The sequence below is a fragment of the Homalodisca vitripennis genome, chromosome 4 (assembly GCF_021130785.1).
Source record: "Homalodisca vitripennis isolate AUS2020 chromosome 4, UT_GWSS_2.1, whole genome shotgun sequence".
NCBI lineage: Eukaryota > Metazoa > Arthropoda > Insecta > Hemiptera > Cicadellidae > Homalodisca > Homalodisca vitripennis.
The window spans coordinates 181,015,067-181,040,019 of NC_060210.1; the positions used below are offsets into that span (position 1 = coordinate 181,015,067).

At 33.2% G+C, this 24,953-nt stretch overlaps 1 protein-coding gene across 1 annotated transcript; it reads left to right on the forward strand.

Moving 5' to 3' along the window:
* Positions 1-3,864: 3,864 nt before the first annotated feature.
* LOC124360714 (EH domain-containing protein 3-like) lies at positions 3,865-24,577 on the forward strand. The gene is made up of 7 exons (XM_046814551.1): positions 3,865-4,132; positions 9,006-9,797; positions 10,579-10,687; positions 18,092-18,256; positions 19,787-19,931; positions 22,945-23,109; positions 23,945-24,577. Exons 1-7 carry the CDS (start codon positions 4,044-4,046, stop codon positions 24,175-24,177), a joined length of 1,698 nt encoding a protein of 565 aa, XP_046670507.1. The 5' UTR covers positions 3,865-4,043; the 3' UTR covers positions 24,178-24,577.
* Positions 24,578-24,953: the final 376 nt, after the last annotated feature.

Sequence of the window (24,953 nt, forward strand, 5' to 3'; positions counted from 1 at the left end):
CATCCTAGTTCGCGCATGCGCGGCTGCGCCTCTCAACAAAGCAATACCCACCCCACCCCCTTCCTTTCCCCCTCCATTCCTTCACCGCGCCACCGCCCCAGTGATCACAAGTGTGTTGACTAGTTAACTTGACCTTGGTGTGTTTCGCGTTTAAGTTACAAGTTGCATCGCATCCCATTACGCTTAAGTTCGTTTTTGAGGTGCAGGTCGTTGATTGTGTTCGTGTTTATGCTTATTAGTGCTGGTGCAGCTAAATAGTTTCCTAATTGACTATGACTACCAGAAAAATTGTTGATTTCTTTAAACCTAACCCTAAGAAACAAAAAGGTTATGCGATGAGAACTGCAGTTCGGAAGCATTGACTACAACTTCAATTGTTGATCAAGATAAAAAAGAAGACGCAATAGGGATCAATGAGGATAATTGCGATTACCATTCCCCTTCGACTTCCTCGTCGGTCAAAATAGTATCCAGGTTGGTGGGTTTGGGATCTGATGCAGACGAAGCTAAGGTTAGTAATGAAAATAATGATTTTGTTAATAGGGGTAAACAGCCAGTTTGTTGGTCTGAAGAACAAATTGTTGAATTTAAAGCTAAAAATCCATGGTTAATTGTGAACAGAGAACTAGGTTGCAACGTTTGCCGTAGTGTGAGTACTCTAGGTGCAGAGAAAACGAAGGGCCTAAAGATTAGCGAAGAGTGGGTTTTAGGAACTGTTACCGCTTATGGAAACAATAAAAAAGACCAGCAATCCTCTCTTAGGAAAAAGATATTTTTACACCGTGGGTCTCGAGCTCATTCTTTAGCTGAAAAAATACTCATTGGAGCTAAGAAAGATACAATGAAAAAAGCTGTTGCTTCTATGCATAAAGAGCAGCAGATTGTAACTGAGCGCATTTTCCGCACGGCTTATAAGCAAGCTAAACTAAATAGGCCATTTTTTGAGTTTGAAACTGAAATTGATCTTCAAATAATGAATGGCTTAGATATGGGGCGAATCCTACATTCAAATGTTGCTTGCTCCAATATAATTCATCATATTTCTGATGAAATGAAATCAGACTTGATAAATGGCCTAATCAAGTCAGACTCTAAATTTTCCCTGCTTTTGGATGAAGCCACTTCAGTTTCAAACAAAAATGCTTTGGTGGTTTATATCAGAACTGTTCTAAAGGGAATGCAAAACCCTATGACAGTGTTCTTAACACTTTTTGAGCTAAATAGCACAACATCAGCTGGTATATTACAAGAACTTTTAAATCAGTTACAAGCATTAGGTCTAAGCTTTGAATTCATGAAAGACCATATGATTGCTCTAACTTGTGATGGTGCTTCAGTGCTACTAGGCAAGAAATCTGGCCTTGCTATACAGCTTACTGAAACGTTCCCCAACTTGTTCATTTGGCATTGTTTGAACCATCGTTTAGAGCTTGCCGTGCACGATTCCATAGAAGAAGTAGCTGGAATCAATCATTTTAAGATATTCATGGATAAAATTAGAAACATGTTTAGTTGTTCACCGAAAAACAGCAGGGAGTTGGCAGAAGTTGCTAAAGGACTAGAGGAGCAAATGTTGAAAATCGGCCGTGTTTTAGATACTCGTTGGGTAGCCTCCAGCTTAATGGCGGTGAAAGCAGTTTGGACAGATTTTAAAGCTTTGTACAATCATTTCATTGAAGCATCTGAAGACAAACAAAGGGACTCGAAGCAACGTTCAACTTACAAAGGGCTTTGTAGTACATTATCTTCTACAACTTTTGTACACAACCTGGCATTGATGTTCGATGCTCTAGAAGAGTTATCGGATTTGTCCTTACAGCTTCAAAAATCAAGCCTCAACCTTATCCAAGCCCACAGTGATGTAACACTGTTAATCAAAGTGTTTGAAAACCGAGTTGAAAACATGGGTAGACGTTCAGTGGAAGCTAAAATTGCTATTGACGATTTGATGTTTCAAGATGTTAAACTTTGTGTAAGATCCAAGATACCCAGTATTCCAGAAAAACAGTTCTATCGGAGCCTCGCTAACAACTTGACTTCAAGGTTGCTATCATCATCTTCAAATGCGGCTGAACACTACACCAAAATCATGAATGACATCAAAGTGATCCACCCCATGTATTGGCCAAAAGACTTATCCATCACCTACGGAGAATGTGAGATCCAGCGAATCTGCGATAGATTTAAGATTAGCAGCTCTCAGGATATAATTAGAGACTTCAGACACTTCAAGCAGGGACTGAAGCCTGTTAAGTGGAGAGAAACCTACTATTCTAGAGCAACCGCCGTCGTTTAAGAAACTGATTTCCATCATAAATAGTATTGCAGTGTCTAGTGCTGAATGTGAACGTGGGTTTTCTGCAATGAATCTAATTATGTCTCCTCTTAGATCTTCACTCTACTTTAGCACTGTTTGCGATTTATTGCGGATCAGGCTCCTAGGACCTCCTGTGGCTAGATACAATCCCGAGCGACACGTCAAAACCTGGCTGGCGAAGGGACACCATTCTGCACTTGACACCAAGTCAAAACAACGAGGGCAGAAAACTTACCATGAAGACAGCATTGCATTGTGGGAACTTTTTTCCTAAATCTGTTTTTTAAATATCTTTTAGAATTGCAGAACATTAAGTTTTCATTAAAATAACTAGCCTATGCCTAACTTATAGTTGTGTTCTGAACTCAAGTTTCTGAGTTCTTTTTTGTACTTACAGTTAGTTTTGTGTATTGTTGTTTTGTTTCTTTTGTAGTTTTCACTTTAAAATATTAACAAACAACTAAAACTAAGTTTACCAACAGTCTTGGCATTGCCTTACAATATTATACTACAAATCCGTACATATTTGTTATAATAACTGATAAGCAAATAAAATAATCAACCTTAACTTTTTAAAACTACACTAAATTTTAAAAAATGAAACCGTGTTACTCCACTCTGTGTGTCATTTATTTTGTGTGTAATTAAACGCTTCCTTTTCCTTTCCAAGAAGTTGGTTTATTTTGAATGTATTAATATTGTTTTGTACCCATAAGGTATGCAATTTTTTTGTAAAATATGCAAACTTGTAAAAAAGCTGTTATATTAACAAACGTCCATTTACATATTAATATGTATTATTATTACTACTGTAATGTGTATAAATAAAACTGTGAATAAGGCTCAATTTGTTTTTATTTTACCATTCATTAAAAAATTAATATTGGCGAGCTTCATTGATTCAAACAAAATGGTCAATGAAATCAAACCAAATATTTCTGGGAAATTTAAAGTAGGCAACAAGGTGTTAATGGAGTAGAGTAGAGTAGAGTAGAGAGTAAACTCAATAATTTAAATTCATGTTTTTATTTTCTTACATCCTAATCAAGCACCTTAAAGAAAATAAACAGCATTAAAATATCACTTGGTATTTTATAAAAATGAATGTATTATTATGTCTGGGTGGCCTAAAAACAAAGGTTTACAGTTATAATTTTCAAAAGTTTTCCTGGGTGAGGGCCCCCTCCTTCCTGGGGTGTATTCCATACCCACCGGTCTGAGCTTCCCGCTTTAAGAGTTCCCACACCTAAAATTTTAGAAATTAAGCACTGCTTATACCTGCTACGTTTTAATACAATAAATCAAACAAGGGATGGCAGATAGCTGCTAGCCCCTGGGCGGCAAAACTTGAAATACGCCACTGGTGCTCCTATATATCTCCGTATTCCATATTCTTATAAATTTAAGAGAGCTGAGTAATCCTATGCTGTGTAGATTACACGTCTACAGTTATATTGGTTCAAAGGCCGGGTAGGTTAGTAGCGGGAAAAGGTGATATTGTATTAGGTCTAGTGGCCAGTCCGTCACTCAGTGGCCTGTGGGGACCCCTCTGTTGTAGTGCTATCAGCTGTATAGTCATAGTAAGGCACTTCAGCAATGAGCTTTCTGTAGTATTGGTAGCAGAAATGTATTTTTGGAGTCAGTGTAAATTGAAAAGTTGAGTGGTTTTTGTGTTGCCAGTAAGTTAATACAGTTATAATATATTTAATTTAATAAACAACTTGAAATGACTTCGTTACGATTGTTAAAACAATTGCAAAATGGTAACATCAGATTTATGTCTGTGTCATCTTACCCATCAAGAAAATTCATGGGGTAAGTGTTAGGTTAAAATTGAAGGTTACCTGTAGTTACATCTGTACGTACTTAATTCAAAGGCATTTTAATAATTAATGAATTTTAGTTTTTATATTTTAATTATGTAATAAAGTGTCTACTTCTAATATAAACTATTTATATCTAATTTAAATGGTTAGACTTGCCACAATTATATAAAAATGAATATTCAGATGTTTTCTTTAGTTCATCTTTTGATTTTCTTGTAATATATAAAAATACACAAAACTGAACATTTCCAGATTTTGAAAAAGATGCTGTGAAACCTGGATTGAATATTTCTTGAACCAATAGGCTCTTTAGTTTGAAGATGGAATAAACATCATTATCTTCTGTAACCGTAAATAAATATAAACATTTGATTCCATTTATCTGCATGGACTGTATATAAGTTATATCAAGTAGACATTATTTGAACATAGGGGTAGACGTTAATAAGCGACCTACACTTGTTATTCAATTGTTTTTATCAAATGTTTCATTATTTTTATCCAAAATAATAATTCAATCTATTACAATTTATTTAACGAAACATATGATTCAAACTTATTACATACAGTAATTTGTCATGTAAACAATAAACAGCAAGAAGTAACTAATTTGTTGAGAATTTTGAAAATGACGATGAATTGAGAAAATTATGTGATACATTTCTAGATATACATGTGGGTTAGGCTACTGCCTTCACAAAAGCAATTATATCTATAAATATCGTAACGTATTTCTGATTTGTAGGTCTAGGCCACAGTTAGATTTGTTATTTTGTAATGTTAATTATTTGTCATTAAAAATTGTAATGTATTAGTCTTGTAGTTAATGTATTATAATTCTTGTGGTAATTCTAAGCAATATATGGGTCAACCTCGATTTTTCTCATATTACAATATAATGTTCCAATAGTCAATTAGAAAAGGAAATGACTAGAATTTCTTGCCGGAAAGCAGTTATAGGGAGCAGGCAACTCATATTACAATATAATGTTCCAATAGTCAATTAGAAAAGGAAATGACTAGAATTTCTTGCTGGAAAGCAGTTATAGGGAGCAGGCAACTGCGAGAATTACCTATTAGTGATCAGGGGCACTGACGTGATCTGGGCTTCAAATTTGGAACTACTCGAGTTAATTTTTTTTCTAAAAGAGCAAGCAGCGCGAAGCGCTGCGCAGCGGGCAAGCATCGTGCGTGATCTTCGTATATACTGAATTGATTCAGGCCAAAGGAATGACACAGATTCCTTTACCAGATTTTTACGGAGATTTTGTATTGGGCGGATTATATTGGTTTACTTTGCTTTCCAGCATGTAATTATGTGTTTAAAATTGTTTTACATACATTACCTACATTATATTGTAATATGTAATAACAATTTATCAGAAATTTTTAATAAAAAAAAGGATCACGCACGATGCCTGCCCGCTGCGCAGCGCTTCGCGCTGCTTGCTCTTTTAGAAAAAAAATTAACTCGAGAAGTTCCAAATTTGAAGCCCAGATCACGTCAGTGCCCCTGATCACTAATAGGTAACTCGCTTGCAATATATGACCGTCTGGCGGTTGCCTGCTCCCTATAACTGCTTTCCGGCAAGAAATTCTAGTCATTTCCTTTTCTAATTGACTATTGGAACATTATATTGTAATATGAGAAAAATCGAAGTTGACCCATATATTGCTTAGAATTACCATTCTTGTTTTGTACAATTAATATATAATATTGAATATTTCAATAATAACAATCAAATAACGAGTGTAGGCCGCTTATTAAGGTCGCCCCGAACATAGCCATGTCACGGCAGGAACATCCAAAGATCACCAGGGATATCGTAATACCGCCTCAAATTTTATTGAACTGTTTTCGTGCCGGTTACACTAAGTTAATTAAAAACATTTAAATGGTTGTTAATAACAAAAAAATTAAATTTCATGGACGTCCATGAGCCAGTCGGTGGAAAATAGAGAAATTTTAAAGATGATTGCAATTATTTTCATTCGTTATAAAAGTAAAAGCTTTCCTGTTGAGCTAGGTGTGATGGCTCGTCCACTGTGGCTTGACACAAAGAAGTAAAGAAAAAAGGAGTAGAGTACGTATTTACGTACAATAAGCGGGTCTGGTTTGTTATATCGATTAGCACAATGATCAATACTTAATATTTATTTATCGAACACACATTTATAAATCATATCAACATATCTATAGTCATAATCACAATCGTATTTTAAATTAAAATAATTAATATAATGTTATAAATAATAAATGAGCTGTAACAATCAAACAAACAATTAGAACTGGAAATAGGAAAAATTCATAAATAATAATGAAATGATAATTACATAAATAACATTTATAACAGGAAATACGAAATATGCGTAATTAATTATGTTTTCTCCTGGTAACAATGATTAGCCGCTTTTGAGAAATTGTTGAAGCATCTTCTCTGGAAAACCGTACTTCTCTTCTGTACAAATACTCACAGAGATGATCAGCAAGCAGGTCAGCTGGTATGCCACTTTTTAAATGTTGTTTCACGGTCCTCCACGAGCTTTCGACTGTCTGTTATTATCTATAAAATAAAATACTTTTATTATATGAAAAAGTGTTTATAGTTGATACAAGTTAGTTATTGTTCAAAAATCAGAATTGGGTGGTTATATCACTTTATTTAACCTTACAACCTTATTTAATTATTTACCTGGAAAAATCACACAGTTATTCTTTGTACCCGTTTATCCAGAGTAATTTTTCTTTTAAAAAAACTCAAAACTTATGTAGATAATTTATTCTTTTAGTTTTTATGCTTTGTGACTTGTACTATTTACCATAAGTATGTAGTATGTATTATTTTATTCTTTAATGTTGGTGTTAAACTGTGTATATGTATAAACCATCTGATAACATTGTCAATGCAGTTATTGTGGGCCGGCAATAAAGATTTTTGATTCTATCAAAAGTTATAATTAAATTATATCATTTGTCAATATCAATATAAAAAACCGGGTTTGCTTATCACATCCTAACCGAAAAAAGTTATCTAATTTTCTTTAATTAATTTGTGTTTTATTTAATACATGATAAATGTTCACATAAAGCACACATTTTAATGAAAAAAGTCCTAATATTGACCTTTTTCATACGAGAAACTTTAATTGTATAAATAGGTCTAGTAAAACAAAAACACAAAGTAAAATTAACAATATTTGAAATAAATAGTTGTTCCAAATTAGATCAAAAACATATAAAATTGATTTAAAATATTTATCAAAAGGGCTCTCTGAAAGCAGACTGTAAGAGATTATGAATAATTATGAGAAAACCCTGTTAAAATAGGATGTCACACAATCCATTGAAACATTGCTAGAAAGTAGCATCGTTCAGTAACAGGTGGTTACAATAGTTCTAATGGACAGAATGAGCCAAGCACCTAGGGTCGAATTTAACAAGGCAGCTAGCTGCTGATGACGTGCCGGTACACCTGTATTCACCGGGGAATGTGCCCACGTTCTTTTGAGTATCACTTCCCAATACTTGTCAACAGGTTAAACCACATAAAATCCAACACTTATAACTAGTGGTATCTTGGTTATCATTTTAATACACTGTGTGATTTCAAGATAAATGTTTTTAAATGTGGACTTTCTTCAAATTAACTAATAAAATTCTAAAATAAGTTTTAGATCTATGACTACTTTCATTTTAAAAAGTGAGATAATCATTTGATTTAGCTCAATATATCTTCTAATAGTTGCTACAAATAATTTTTGAAGATGTTTGATAGTTACAGTGTGATAAATCAACATGAGTTGCAAAACTTAAATTTCTATGTTTAAAGGAAAAAGTAAATTAAGTTGTTTTAAAGACGAATTTCTAATGATTATGTCATATTAAACATCTATACCATGAGAGATACCTCAGTGAGAAATGAAGTTTAAAATACGAGGAACCACCACATCACATTTCAGTTATAACCATTTTGGTTCTCAAAATAAAGTAGTCAATAAAGTGTGTATGTTTGTGCTTGCATGTGTTTGTGTTATAGCAAACAGAGTAAATCACAATGACAAGACTTGATGCGGTAAACAATAATTTTTTATGTTTTTACAATGTGTTTGTTGTGGACAAGCACTGAAAAATTGTAAAATTTATGTTAAGAACAGTTTTAGCAGAAATTACAGTATCAAAGTTTGAAATTACTATGAATTTTCTCAATCGTTATATCTCAAAAACTGTGTGATGAAAGTATTATAACAGTGATGTTCTAAAAGTAGGCTACATAAAATGTCATGTCTATTGTGTTGATATATTAGATTTTATCTCTGAAATAGCGTGATGACAATCTAAAATGGAGCATATGCAACTGACAAGTATAGTGCTTGTGAGGAATATTTGTTATGTTGTTGAATATAGTTAACTACATTTTCATGTCATCATCATCATCATCATCATCTTTGAAAAGAGAACAAAATGGGGGTGAAACATGGTTTTTTAGATGTGATAATAATGTATAGTCATAATATTTCCTTTTGATATTTAAATGATTTTATAATATTAATACTTAAGTGGAAAGAGACTTTTGTAATTAATAGTAAAATATTTACAAGATAGGTGAAATGGAAATCAAACTAATACTGCTGAATCTGAATTTGTTTCCATAGTGACACGATTCCCAAAAGAAGGGTGTTACCAGGTCTGATTGCTTAAATGAGGTTTGCGGTACATTTTGTATAACTAAATCTTAATAGCACTGTTGTTTGTACATACAGAAAAGTATAGACCTAATTTAACTTTTTGGCCACAATATCAATGAGTATATAATGAGTTTAATCATTTCTGCTCGATTTTATTTATTCCTTTTGTGTTTTAGATGGGGAAACAAAGAAAACGAAGAAAATTCTCAACTTCTGGGAACAGTGTCTAACAGACTCAAAACAATTTATCAAAACAAGCTTTTGCCCCTAGAAGAACAGTACTTGTTTCATGAATTTCATTCTCCAATGTTGACAGATCAAGATTTTGATGCAAAACCAATGATTATGTTTATAGGACAGTATTCTACGGGAAAAACTACTTTAATCAAGTATCTTTTAGAGCAAGAGTTCCCAGGGTGTCATATAGGCCCAGAACCTACTACTGACAGGTTTATCGTTATAATGAAGGGTGACAAGACAGGCTATATTCCAGGAAATGCTTTGGTTTTAGACCCAAAAAAGCAGTTTAGACCTTTAACTAAATTTGGCACTTCTTTCTTAAATAGATTTCAGTGTTCTCTGGTAGATTCTGTTGTTTTGAACTCAGTAACAATTGTTGATACACCAGGTATTCTGTCAGGTGAAAAGCAAAGAGTCGACAGGGGCTATGATTTTGCTGGTGTTTTGGAGTGGTTTGCTGAAAGAGTTGACAGGATAATATTACTGTTTGATGCAAATAAGTTAGACATTTCCGATGAATTCCGGCGATCCATAGAAGCTTTGAGAGGACATGATGATAAGATGAGAATAGTGTTGAACAAAGCTGATGGTGTGGACCATCAGTCACTTTTAAGAGTGTATGGTGCTCTGATGTGGTCTCTGGGGAAGGTTCTAAATACACCAGAAGTCGCGAGGGTCTACGTTGGCTCCTTTTGGGACGAACCTCTTCGCTATGACATAAATAGAAGGTGAGTTAACATTGTCTAAATTCATTACAGTAATTAATATAACAATACCTATTGTATGATTTTATTTATTTTTCAAAAGTATTCTATTGAACTTGGGAAATGTTATTTAATCAAAAATTCTCATTTTATAGCTGTAATCAAAATAAATCTTAAAAACATTTTTTTTAAACAATATCTTGACATTTTAAGAGGCAATTTAGAATATTGTCTATTGTTCTTTATTGTGGATCTTAAAACTCATTTTACATGCTAGATCCAATTCAATTCAAAATATATAAAATTTATTAATTGAATTACCAATACAAACTTAAATAAAAAAGTTTCACAAAATCTAGTGAATTAACATATTAATCATATTTTAAAAGATTTTCTAAAACGAATTATTAATACATCGCTAGATGTCTCAATTTTTGCAAATAACAAACAGCATGCAGCATTTTGCTCACATTTTGTATGAATGGCTGTAAAAACTACAAGATTTGAGTATACCTTCCAAATCATAAACACTTATATCTATTAGTTTATTGTGTTTCTTATTTATTTTTCTGTCATTACATGATTCAGTTTTCAAATTAAATAGAAGTTATGAAATTATTCAAGAAGAAATATAAATTGTATAATAAGTTATTTAAATGTCTCTAAAATAAGACATTGTTGGAAACCATTTTGGATAGGCCTCTGATTACATTTTGATTACAAAAACCTACCAATTATAGTTAATTTTAATCCATTTGTTTAGAATTAAATTTAATTATTGTCATTTAAGTACTGAATCTTACAGGTTATTTGAAGATGAAGAACAGGACTTAATGAGAGATATTCAATCACTTCCAAGAAACTCTGTTCTGAGGAAAATCAATGATCTCAGTAAACGAGCTAGATTAGCAAAAGTAAGATATTAATATTTTAATGAGTAACCTACTTGTAATTATCAGTAGCATATTCAATTCTTTATCAAAATGATAGTTTATTAGTGAAGAGATGAGTAAAAACGTAATATGCATGTGAGAGAGATGGTGAGAAAAGGGATCTAGGTGATTGTGGAGAGGAGTTACATTCTCATGGTCTACATTCTGGTCAGAAAACGAATTGATACAGTTGAACATAGACAAACCACTTAAAAGATTAAAGTGCTCAACACTTCCTTTCAGAACAACCTGACTAGTCTTCTGTAATTGACATAGTTACACATCCTCCACCGGACTACTCCTCTATTGCTCTCCTGAAATTGACATTGTTACAACATAACCCTCCGGACATCTCTATTGCTCTCCTGAAATTGACATTGTTACAACATAACCCTCCGGACAACAACCCTATTGCTCTCCTGAAATTGACATTGTTACAACATAACCCTCCGGACATCTCTATTGCTCTCCTGAAATTGACATTGTTACAACATAACCCTCCGGACAACATCTCTATTGCTCTCCTGAAATTGACATTGTTACAACAGCTACCTCCGGACAACTCTATTGCTCTCCTGAAATTGACATAGTTACAACAGCTACCTCTGGACAACAACCCTATTGCTCTCCTGAAATTGACATAGTTACAACAGCTACCTCCGGACAACAACTCTATTGCTCTCCTGAAATTGACATAGTTACAACAGATCCCTCCGGACAACAACCCTATTACTCTACTGAAATTGACATAGTTACAACAGCTACCTCCGGACAACAACCCTATTGCTCTCCTGAAATTGACATAGTTACAACAGCTACCTCCGGACAACTCTATTGCTCTCCTGAAATTGACATAGTTACAACAGATCCCTCCGGACAACCCTATTGCTCTCCTGAAATTGACATAATTACAAAAGCCCTCTCCGGACAATACTCCTATTTCTTTCCTGAAATTGACATAGTTGAAGCCAGTCACACCACACAAAAAAAAACTTAATTATGTCCTCTATTCAGCACAGCTCAAAAAACCCCTCATCAACTGCAAAAAATCCGTCCAAATGATGAAGATATAGAAGTATTTTTTATTAAATATATAGACTTTTCCAAAACCATCAATGACAACTATTTCGTTAATCTCGTTAGATAAAACTCAGCTCCTTTACACACTCCTCTTCTTACACAGAAGAACTGATTACAAACGCCCCTGGAAACAATTTTTTTTTAACTCTTCCTCCCAAAAAAAGCAGGCAAAAATAGTTTTATTTTTTACAACCTTGCCAACCAGCTGACGATTTTTCATCAGAACATTGATTGCATAGGGGGGAAATAAAGAGACTATAGGTGAACCCGCTAACAAAGAAACCTGCGCAGAAGCAACTATTTGAGCAGCACAGCGCAGGAGGGGCCCCCCTCCGGCGGGGGGAGTGGCGAGTGGGCGGAGCATCTTCTTGTCAGCTGTTTAAATCTTGTCTTGCTCGCGCCATATTGTTTATTACTGCAGTTACTTACCTATTCTCTATCTGAATTGTTTTGTTTGTGTGTAAGCCTATACAAGTGTTGCTTAGCTCGCGTGTACATATAGTCGATGGCATCTACATCTAAATCGGAGTGTTTCTCGGGTCGTTCCACTTCACGGACAGGCTCGCGAAATTGTGTATAATGGTCCTACAAACATTTGAAAGACACAAAGGAACAGTACAGTTTACAATACCAACGTAGTCGAGGCTACAAGCATGCGACTGGCGTCTCTGAGTCCTTAATTAAAAAAATAGCAGCTGAGGGAAAACGATCTCAAGCAAGAAGAAGTTTGGCTTTTTGCACTCCCAATGGCAAAAAAGGGTAAAAAAAAATAAAAAAATTCTTGTTGACGATTTTACAAAAATGCGTCATAAGAAGAAAAGTACATGATTTTTTATGCATTGAAAAAAATACCCTCCTACACTGGCTAAACTTAAAGCTCTGTTAGCGGAAGAGAATATCCTAAAGTGCAGTAAAGAATACTTAAGAAATTTATTGAAAAATATGGGATTCAAATGGCTTACAACTCAGTCAAAGCGAAAAAATATTAATAGAACAGACTCATGTAGCAGGCTGGCGAGCAAACTATTTACGCAAAATTCAAAAACTGAGAAATGAGAAGAAAAATATAGTGTATGTAGACGAGACTTATATTAACAAGTCGCACGTTATCCGTAAGTGTTGGCAGTCTCAATTTGAAATTGGGATAACGAAAGAAGACGTTGGGAAGGGCCCAGACTTATAATAATTCACGCTGGAGGTGAAGCAGGGTTTGTTCCAAATGCCTTAAAAATATGGATGCCTACCAGTAGGCCTAATAAGAAGGGGAGGAAAATCAATGTGTCTCAAGACTATCACGATGATATGGACTACACAAACTTTTCCAAGTGGGTCAATCAATGTCTTATTCCAAATCTCCCTGAAAAAAAGTGTAGTTGTTATGGACAATGCAAGCTACCATAACAAGGAAGACGACAAAAAACCAAGCAGTGCGACGTTAAAGGCCGACATCCAAGACTGGCTCACCCGGCAAGGTATTGAATTCCGCTCCGACTATGACAAAGGCTCAATTGATAGTGTTAGTCAAATCTACTCCTGCGACAAAAAAATATTCCATTGATAAATTTTTTAATGATGCTGGACACACTGTAGTTCGTCTGCCCGCCCTATCATGCAGATCTGAGCCCAATTGAGTTAGTGTGGGGTGATATTAAGGGCAGAGTCGCTGAACACTTTACTGGGTGCATGAAAGAAAAGAAAAGAGCTCTGCTATAAGTTTATTTAGTGAGTACCCAGTTGCGAAATGGCGGAAGTGTTGCGAGTACGTCTATAAAAATAGAAGATACGTATAGGCAGAGAGAATATGTCATAGACGAAGCAGTGGATAAATTAATCATATCTGTTAACAAACGACTCATCGAGTTCCGGTAGTGCTCTCCTGATGGTACGGTAGTGATGGACGAGGGGATCTAACGTCTGAAAGTGACGGCGAAGTAGCAGAAGGCCCCTGGTATTGCCGTTTTAAAAACGATTCGACCAATATTGACACGAGTAACCATATTTATTTGAACAAATATATAAGTAAATATACACATTGTTTTTTACCGTTCACATTGAGTTCTTATTTACGTTCTACTGTTAGTACTTTTTCATTTGTAAATTAAAAGACTAGTCCAGTTTTAAATGACATATATTTGTGTTAATTTTTATTTATTGTAGGCCTAACATTTATGGGTCCAGAGCAGATGTACTTAACGAGGGAGTTTTACATTTTGTTGTGAGGTTAGCCACGCCCACGCAGTGGCAGTGGCCAGTAGAGATGTGTCGTTCGGTCTTGGACCGTTCAATTCGAACGAGTCAGTCAAGGTGAACGAGTGATCCGAATCGGGTCTTTCAAAAGACCCGTTCACTTTGAAAGTTTGTGTTCAATTTGGCCTGGCAACTGAATAAATTTGATACTTTTTTTCCAAATCAGGTGAAATGAAAAATGAAATGAAAATGGTTAATAAACCATTAATATAAAATAAAAAAAATAGTACAATAAAACACATATACACGTTTTGCAAAAAACGTATGCAAATACATACAATGTCTGAAATCGTGTATCAGAGTGTAACAATAACGGTACTTATACGTAGTTAAATTATTTCTCATTATAACTAACCTTGTATTAATTCTATTTAATTCAGTTAAAATTTTAAATAAGAAGAATAGTATAACCGGGATGAGCCTACATGGGCGTAGGACCTGTGCGTAGGCTCTGGTCGTGAATATTTAGAACTCAAAACTAATAATAGAACAAATGATTTTATAAGTAAATAATAGTAGTTTTAGTAATTTTTTGAGATTATTAAATGGTTATTTAGAATTTAATTTTAATTTCCGGCTGGATGGCAAAATGAGAACAGTGACCACGCAGGCAATTTATAAGTCACATTGATAATGATACGTAACCGAGTATAAATCTAGTTTTGCTGCACTGTCGTATGAAGTATTAGTTATGGTAATTATAGTGAAGGACAGACCCGAATAACAATAAATAGCGAGGAAGGGTTAGAAGTTCAGCGATAATAAGGGACAAACAGGTCTATATACTTCTTCGCCATCTAACGATAGTAACCAATCCATGTGGTACACATGGTCGATTAGGTGCGATGTGCTGGGTCGATCTGAGAGGAGGGCGTTCTGAGTAGTAGTTTTGCATAATATTATTTCAATGAACCGTTAAAACTTATAGTCAACCTGGGTATTAAGAAAAGTGGTGGGAACTTAATCGGTTAAATGTATAAAATGTGTTATTTATAAAAATAAATTATTTTCAAACGAGCAATGTGTCTGTTTGATGTTTAGTAATTTATTGAAACATTTGTAGTGGAATAATCTTATGATAAATCAAGGCAAATTAATCAACCAAGTCCATTGTTCTTAAGTATTAACGTTTAAAATATTTAGTAATGCATATAATAACATACAGTTAATTTTTTGTTAATCATTTCTATTAATATTATATATTTACATTTACTAGATTCCTGAAACAATGCATTTATTGTTATATATCTAACCATTCACTGTACGAATATGCTGTTTCCTTCCTCTATTCGAATACTTTTTTACTAGCAGATCCTTTCGTTCACCTCGGTCAATTACATTCAGTTCATTTTGTTCAGTCAACACGATGACCAGTAAAACACGCTCTAGCGGGAAGGCTTAGTAACTCTGTACTGACCGGTTCAACTGAACGGGTCGCAGCAGTGAACGATACCGACTGAGCCGATTAGTCAGCTGATTTATTAGATTGAAATAGAGTGAGCGCCGAGCAGTGGTGGAGATACTTGGAGGGGTGGTGGGGGGATATTTACCCCACCCTGCGTGAACTCAAATCAACCAAGGTTTTTTTGTTAGCGGTTTACCTATAACACACGCTCTTGAACTCCGTTCACCTGACCCTAGAGAATGGGCTTAAAGAATCACAGCTCTCAAATACTAGACTGCCAGACTACAACTTAATAGTATTTTTCTCTTGGCACACTTGCAAAAAAGGAAGAGTAGCAATTTTTGCTAATGAAGCACTGGGAATCGAAATATACAATCTCACAATTTAGTGATCTTGCATGTGAAGGTATGTGTGAAACTTACATAAGACATAACCATTTCCAAAACCTGTATACATAATTGGTATCTATAGACCACCAAGTGGAAGTCTTAACACTTGTCTAGCACTCTAGACCTTATTTCAACTTGGCAATGCCCCACTACAATCATAGGTGATATTGTGGATGGGCTAAATCATGAATACAAAAACAAAAAGTTAAAAGGTTAGTCATAATATATTAATAGGATAGATCTCCCATCTACTAGAGTAACTAAACACACTAAATTATCAGTTGGTTTAATTGCTCTAACCTGGACAAAAGTAAAATTGACAATGATTTAATAATCACTGATCAGACCACATTACTCAACTTTGCACAATTAGAGAATACTTTAAAAAATTACCTCTGTCCACTTTAACTAACAGGCACTTGTCACAGGAAAACATGGATTGTTTTATATTTTAAACACATTCATTTAGAGACATGAAGAATGTTTATAACACTTCTCTGTGGAAGAGTCCTATGACTATTTTCATGAAATCCTCATTTAGACCCTCAATCTAACATGCCCTCATAAAAAATCCCATCCAAAAAGAAAGTTACAATTGAAAGCAACTAATGAAGAATCTGAAAGATTAAGAAAACCTCTTCTTAGAGCACTGAAAACAGAAAGCTTAACTGGCAGCAAAGACAGTAAAATAGAAACTGTTGTCAGAAAAAACTATGACCTTTATGTGAAAAACCTGAGAAAACTGACTACTTCAGAGATTATTAACAACTCAAAATCAAACAAAGAGCTATTTGGGAGATTATTGACTCTGAAAAATTAAAAAATAGTACCACTAGGATAAACCACTGAAACTTAATAGTCAATGAAGAACAAATTCAGGACCCTTCTGACATTGCTGAACAGTTCAACTATCATTTTACAAAAATAGTTGACATCACTATGTAATGCTGGCCAAGCTATAAATCAGTTACCAATGTGCAAAGACGTGCTACCTGACTTCATCCCTCATCCAACCACACCAGAAATGGTACTTTCCGGGTCAAATAACATCCCAAAAATTAAAATCAACAGCAATTATCAATCAACTTGCCTCCACACCTCTGAAACATACAAGGATGTAATAGCGATTCCCTTATGTTACATAATCAATTTGTCACTTTTACAAGGTATCTTTCCAATGAAATTATAACTTGCAAAAGTATTCTTTAAAAGTAACGTTATATCAGTGGAAAACTATAGACGAATATTGATCTCCTAACAATAATTAAAGTAGTTGAAAAAAATCCTACTGAACCAACTTATAACACATCTGACTACTCACAACATCTTTACAACTCAGCAGCATGGCTTCCTTCGAGGAAAATTTACCACTCCGGCTATAGTTCAACTGACAGAATTCATTATTGACCAACTTGAACAAAGTACAACTGTGACTGCCTTGCTACTAGACTTCAGTAAGGCATTTGATGGCATAAACCAATCTCTACTCCAAAAAGAAGGTAATATGGGCCTTAGGGGAGCTGCATAACTGGCTCGCTAGCTACCTGAAGGACTGACAGCAGTTGAAGTGAACAATACAATAAATAACACAACCCTTAAAGCAAGATTAACCTTACTCCCAATCACTAGAGGTGTTCCTTAAGAATCTATACTAGGTCCAGTGCTTTTTATTCTACTAACAAATGATCATCCACGCTATCTATTATCTTGACGGGGCCTAAGCTACGTTATATGCAGATGACACAACCCTTCTTATTACAAAAAAAGGCTTAATATCCATCAAAATGAATTCTTTCATAGCCGTGAATATAACAAAACAATACTGCCAACTTAACAATCTAGTTCTTAATGAGAGTAAAACATAGCAATATGGAAGATCGAATGACTACAATGGCTTATCTGAAATAACTCCAAACAACGGGAAAAAATACTTTGTCATTACATTCATGACAATCTCTCTTGGAGCTCACACATTGATGTTGTCTGTATTAAGGTTAACTCCAGTATCTATGCCAAGAGTAAAAAGCTCTTGTAAAAATGATTGTCAATGTATAATTTCTAATTCAATAATTTGGTTACAAACTTATGTAGTGATTAGGGCTATTTTATATTAAATGTGTTATTATTGTAAAAATAAGATACGTTTTACTTATACTTCAATCCTGTATGCATACCTCAGATTTTGTGTTTCCGTATTTTATGTAAAAGTAATATAAATTATTTTCTAATAAGATATAATGACAATTAATATTTTTGGGTTTTCAGGTTCATGCCCATATAATAGATGCAGTTCATGAGAGAATGCCCAGATTTTTCGGTAGGGATGTAGAAAAGAATAATATCATCAAGAATCTAGGTAGCATTTATACAGAAATTGAAAAACAGTACCTGATCCCCGTGGGAGATTTTCCTGAACTACAAAAGATGCAGGTATTTACCTTGTGTTGTCCAAGCTTTGCATGATAAATTAATAAATCATTACAATGTTCATCAACAGTAGATACTGATTTGTAAAACATACAAGACTGGTGCTACTGGTTGTCTCAATGTCCAATAACACTACAAATTCGTTAAAATAAATTACAAACTGTAATATGATTTGCACACTTTGACAAGATTTAAATTTTAAGAAGTAATGTTTATGAATATTTCATGTAGATTATTCATTAATAGTGTAACTGAGTTGTGCTGATTCATTACAACTTATACAATTAAAAACTATTATGAATATATTTTGTGCGATCCATTTTCAAAAAATACAAGAAGAATATTCAAAACATTCACCAAGAGCACATAGATTCTTTACTTATAGGCTTATTATTGTTGATGGATAAGTTGAAAAAATATCAGGGTTTCTGGTATTTGGCATGGTTGTATTTTACAAAACTATAACACTACTTTTCGAGGTTTGGAATCCAACCACCTCTTCAGATGTCAAAAAACCTTAAGACAATAAGTTAAGCGAGCGTAAGAAATTAAAGTATAGTGATAAACTCACTAAGGTCTAACTGTCAACAGAACAAGCTCTATGTTAAAAAATATCACCTATATACCTGTAAATTGGTATGTAGCAGTCAGCATATGTACAAAGCATGTCATTGCACAACACAGGTGCAGTGTGCACTGTACATACACACATATGCACACATCTAAGAAGGTAAAAAACTGTGAGATGCTTTGTGGTCTTTAAAACTATTAACAACATTGATCATTATTGTTATACTTGTTTTAAAATACATTGATTGAGAAGAGAGAATAACGTTTTTTCATTTCTCGATATCGTCTTGAGAGTTTTTGTGAACCTTATTTATATTACTAGTGAATCCCAAGGATATGAGGATATTCCCAATAATGCATTGAGGCTGAGACATTTCCATTCTGCCATGAAGCTTTTGAGACTGTATTTTTTGGCAAGTATGCGTTTCCTTACATTGCTCTAAAAATCATAGGCTGCAGGAGAGAAAGAGTGCCAATAAAATATTGTTGTAATAAAGTTTAGTTAATCATTTAGCATGTTGGTATTTTGCATAATGGCTGGAGTAGTGTTCTATAATGTATCATAAATAAAATTTTTTATCAGTTTCATTGAATTATGTATTTACTTTCTCCACCATATAAGAGAGTGTTGTGGCGATAAAAACAAAATTGAATATTGATTTCCTGAAGACAGTTAATTCTGGGACCGTTGATTAAAGGTGGTTTTTGTTTAAATATCTGTACACTTGAATGCATGTATGTGCACATGGACATCCGCATATATTTATTTGTACCATGTGAACCTACTTAAAATGTGTCTATAAAATTCGATCTAAAGTTTTATGTAAAAAATTGTATGGACATTAACATAATTTACAAATTATTCTACCCCGTGTTTTCTTTCAACAAACAAAAATGAAGTGGATTTTATAGATATTTTAATCGATTAAAGTTGATCTGTATTAAGTTTTCTTAATTTTGTAGGAATTATTGTCACATCAAGACTTTGACAAGTTCAAACCACTCGATTCAGCCATGCTTGAGAGGGTTGAGCACATGTTGGCTAAGGACATTGCTGACATCATGAATTTAGTTCCCCAAGAAGCTGCTGCCGGAGCAGACATTACAGGTCAGTTGTTGCAGGAACACTCTTTGACAGCTTTAAAGTATTAAAAACTTACAAGTTTTCTTATGAAACCTTATTTTCTTTGTAAGGTGGCTTATTAAAAATGGTGGAATTTAGTCCAGAACATTGTAGTGGTTGAAAATTAGAGTGTACTGAAAGAGATACATTAAAGTGGGATGTACTAAAGAGTGATATATAACACTTTAAACATACTATAACTACAGTAGTATTGACATGTCCCGGCGGAGTAAGTACTTTTTGTGTTTGATACCAAAGGTTAAAGTAGCAGTGTGTGATATGTGAGAAAGTAAGAAAAATTGTATTAATAGCTCTGCTAGATTTTTAATTTTAATTAAAATTATAATACAAATTTAAATTTACTAGTCTTTCCAAGAAAACATCTTAGTGTGATTTTAGACGTCTACTTGTTTTGTATCAATCACTATCAGTTTTTATGTAACAGACTATGTTACTAGGGTGTACTTTGAGTATAATTCTAAGATAAAGAACAGTTTCTAATGAAGTCAGCAAAATAGAATATTATTCTCTTTTCAAATAGCACTTGTTTTAGAACCATTAGTTTCTTGCTCGTACTGCCACAAATATTTTGCCATATACAAGCATATGTTTTACTTTTTGCCAGTCACAAGGACTATCGAGATGTTTTCCAAGCAAATAAAAACATACTTTTATGTATTGGGCCAAGAATCAGAATTAGAATATCCAATTATAGCCAACATCATCCAAATTTATTGGAATGTCATATTAGTTACTTGTTAGTTTTGTATTAATTGTTAATATTAATCATATTAACCCTGGAACTGGCCATCATTTTTCCCAAAATGGCAGGCACTTTTTGGTGATTTAGTAAGGGTTTTGTATTTTAATCACTACTCATCTATTTTTTAAGATAAAAACATTTTAAAAACATCAATGTCTTTAGAAATAAATGCAGTTTCCCAAAAAAATATTAAAGGTTGAATCATTTAATGTATTTTTATTTTTTTACAGATTAACGTAAAAATATTAGTAAAAAATAAATATTTTTCAAAATGTATAGCACTCTCTCAGGTAATATGAAAGTTTTTAGAATAATTCTAAAATATACAAAAGTTTGCTTATATACCTCAATTACAAATTACAAAAAAATATTTAGGTAAAAGAAGTTTATTGGTACTTTTGAACAATATATCTATAAAAACTACAAAATCTGAAAAAAGTTTGTATAGCACTATTATGTATACTATTTTGACATTTTGGAATCTATTGGATGAACAAATATTTTTTTCTAAGAGATAAATATATTTAGAAGAGAAAAATATGACATTTATAGAAGTTTACATTGTATAAGATATTTTTCTATGGCAACAAACTTTTTTTTTAATTTTTACAAAAGTCAAAATTGTGAAATAAATGCCTAACTTTTTTAGCTAACAATTTTCTTTTCATCCAAATATTATTTATAAAGATAGTACGTTTATTGAAGTTTACAAAAATGTACAACAATGTATTTTTATTTATATTATTTTTTTGTTAAAAAAATAAAACAAGCGATGGTCATAGAAATAAAACGCTAATACCTTCAGAAAAAGTAAAAAAACACTTTTTCACTTTTATAATAAATACCTTTGCATAAATTCAAATCAAAATTTAATTATAATTAATATTAAATTGTCTACAAAATTATAAAACACTGAACCTACGTGAACATAGGCTTATTTTCAGTTTCACAACAATCCAACCTATTCCCTAAAACTTAACCTAACCTCTACATTTTTCACTTCACTAATTAAAAAAAAAAAACAATAAACAAACTTTTATTTATACACACTAAATAACGAAATGTCTAAAATATCCTAATGAATAGCAAGCAATACACTAATACCGGCAATGGCGTAATAACAACAAAGAAATCAACATGGCAACCATGCGATGCGTTGTTCTCCTCTACTGGCTGAGTCGGTGATTGCGCAACAGAACAAAAATAAAATACTAGTTCATAGTCTTCGTTGTCTATTATACTGTTGCTTAGAGCAATTCTTCTTCTTTGTTTTGATATGATTTTCACTATTTCCAGACAACGATAAAGTAACAAAAATAACAAAATTTAATGAAGCATTAGGCATTTTGGGATTTTACAAAACACGAGCTTTTCAAACGCTTATTTTATAAACATTAATTTTCCTACGGGCTATTGAAAAGATGTTTCTGAAAGCCAAGAATACACTGTTTTCAATGACGACACTTACGATCGTGTAGAACGTAAACTCACGATAGGGAATTTTTACAAACATACGGTAATTTTAGCGTGTTCGGAAATTACGCAAACAAATGGCAATCGGAAATGTGAACATCCAAGTTTAGAATTTTATAATGAAAGATTTAACTTAACTATAGAGCGTTTTATGGTATAATATGAAACCTTGAATCTTTATCTTTAGATTTACGTATGTTTTACTTCAAACAAAGTAAAAATAGACTTGCTGTGAGAGATCATATCACGACATAGTTAATGCGTCGAAAATAGCTTAGTGCCATTTTGAAACTGTAGTTAATGCGTCGATAATCGCTTAAAGCCAGTTGCAGGGTTAATCATATTTTGTAATAGGATTGATTCTGAGCTGTAATTTCTGACATTGTCAATGAGCGTAAATTTTTATCAGCATTAAATATTTATTTATTTTAATGTTCCATTTCTCTGTAAAAACACAGAAAGTCTTTGTGATAGATCCTCTTATATTGTCATTGTCTTTTAGCTGACAATAAGTCTAATTTTACTGACATTTCTTAAACCAATCCAAAGTGTGGTAACCCAATAAAAACGGGAAAATAGGGAATACTTCTCATTGAAGTTTCTCATATCCAATAGGATTCAGAGATTTCTTGTCTTAAATCAATAATCCTAAACAGCAGAGAAATATATCCCATATAAAACAGTGACATTATTAAATTATATGAGTAAAGGTTAGAATGCTACATAGAGCTTCGTAATTATATCAGTAACACTGTTTTACAGGAGGTGTGTTTGCTCGTGCTCAGGATTCACCCTTTGGGTACCATTTGGGTGAAGGAGTTGATGCAGGAAGAAATGATTTGGAGTGGATTGTGAGTTCTTATAGAAAAAAATATGATGCAACATACCAGAGCCTTGGCCCAGTAAATGGGAAAGTTATGCAGTCAGGTATGTTAAAACAATAAATGTTCCAAATTTGTATTTAATAATAATGTAAAGTGAGGATAAGTTCAAATATTTGCCTTGAAAATCAAGAAGTTTATCTAATTGTAATTAATTTATCATTATATGAAGTTTGTTCTTTGTCACAAGAGCAACACAAAATGTATCTTAAATTAATCTTATCTTAAGCTATAAACTAAAATATGGTATTGTAGATTGTTAAAACAGTTTTAAGTGTTGTAGGAGGCCACTACGTATTTTGGAACAAATTTTCCACATCATCAGGTGGTTAAAAAGTGCTCCACATGATATTTGCTCTATTTGACGTTTAAAACAAGTAACAGAGTACGTTACATCCTGAACAGGAATAGGAACAACCACAACGATGCTAGTGGAAATGGTGTCTAAATTTTAAAATGTAGTGACTGTGACAGTATATACTATGGGCAAACAGGACAGGTTTCATAACTGATTTAAGGAATGTCATTCATATCCGCGGATAAAATAACAAAACTGTTATTTACCCAGCATCTTATTGACAACAGGCATGACATGGGGAAAATTCATGACAGTTTGAATATTGTTCATAAATGCAAGATAAGCTGAAAACTCGATATTCTCGATTAACATGAAATTTATCATCAGCTGATAAACCTATAGATAAGAGCACACTAGGAAGCATAGTAAAAGGAGTGATGTAATAACAGCTGCACACTTAAACCTGTCGACTGTCCATCCGGTCGTACTGGACACCTACGTTATACACCATGAATTTTTATTAGCTGTAAATGTTATGTTATGGTAAGAAATGTAATTTAATTTTGCTATTGATTTTTTTTAGCCGTACGAGAAGTAATGATGAAATCCAAATTGCCAAATTCAGTGTTGGGCAAGATATGGAGACTAGCAGATGTGGATCAGGATGGCTTGTTGGACGGTGATGAGTTTGCTCTAGCGATGTATCTGATCGATTTACGTCTAGAAGGTCACGATCTGCCCATGAGTCTGCCTATGCATTTGGTACCACCTAGCAAGCGACCAAACCAATTATCTCAGACAACTCGAGCAGCTTAACGTTAGTTTATCTGTGATAGATGAGGTGTTTTTTATAATAAAAAATACCTAATGTTAACAATTCATATTCTCGTGGCAGTTTACAGTATTTCATTATGATTTGAAGTGATAAACATTTATAAAGTGTTGTAGATCATTTTCAAATATTGTAAAATGCATTTATTTCTAACTTTTAAATAGATTTGAATATTTGTGTGTTTTAACTAAACGTTGGTGTTTATTTTCAGTTTAAAAGCCTAATAATGATTTATTAAATATTTACTATAAATTTTCATTACTCAGATTCTTATATTAGGCTACTTTAAATTGGAATTATGTAAATAGATAACAAAATATTGCCTTGATGTGTAAATATACATTGTATTGCTAGAGTATTAAATTATTAAATGCTGGTTTTACATTTTGTTTTTTTATTTACACAGTAACATTATTTACAATTAGAGCTGTCAGTACAAATGTTTTAGGACAGATTGTAACTGTCACTGACATGATATATTAAATCAATTGATAGTTATGTAGACTATTTGCCCTGTCATCATTTGGGATCAGTCCAACCTATCTTGAAAACTGAACTAAAAGGTGGAAATAAAAAAGGATGTCATGATACAATGTGAACACTGTGTGTTCCAAATTAAACAAAGTTGTGCGTAATAACAAGATGAACTAATTAATGTGGTCAAGTTGATTATTGATTGCGTCATTCACTCGCTGTGTTTAAAAAATTGAGAAAATTGTTTTAATCCAATGACCCACTTTTACCTATTCAAAAGAATGCA

What these genes read in the sequence shown, in the direction of transcription:
- LOC124360714 (XM_046814551.1), top strand. Translation starts at nt 4,044, where the DNA reads ATGACTTCGTTACGATTGTTAAAACAATTGCAAAATGGTAACATCAGA. An exon ending in AACGAGCTAGATTAGCAAAA is followed by an intron (nt 10,688 to 18,091) that starts GTAAGATATTAA and finishes TTGGGTTTTCAG; the next exon opens with GTTCATGCCCATATAATAGA. An exon ending in TGGGAAAGTTATGCAGTCAG is followed by an intron (nt 23,110 to 23,944) that starts GTATGTTAAAAC and finishes GATTTTTTTTAG; the next exon opens with CCGTACGAGAAGTAATGATG.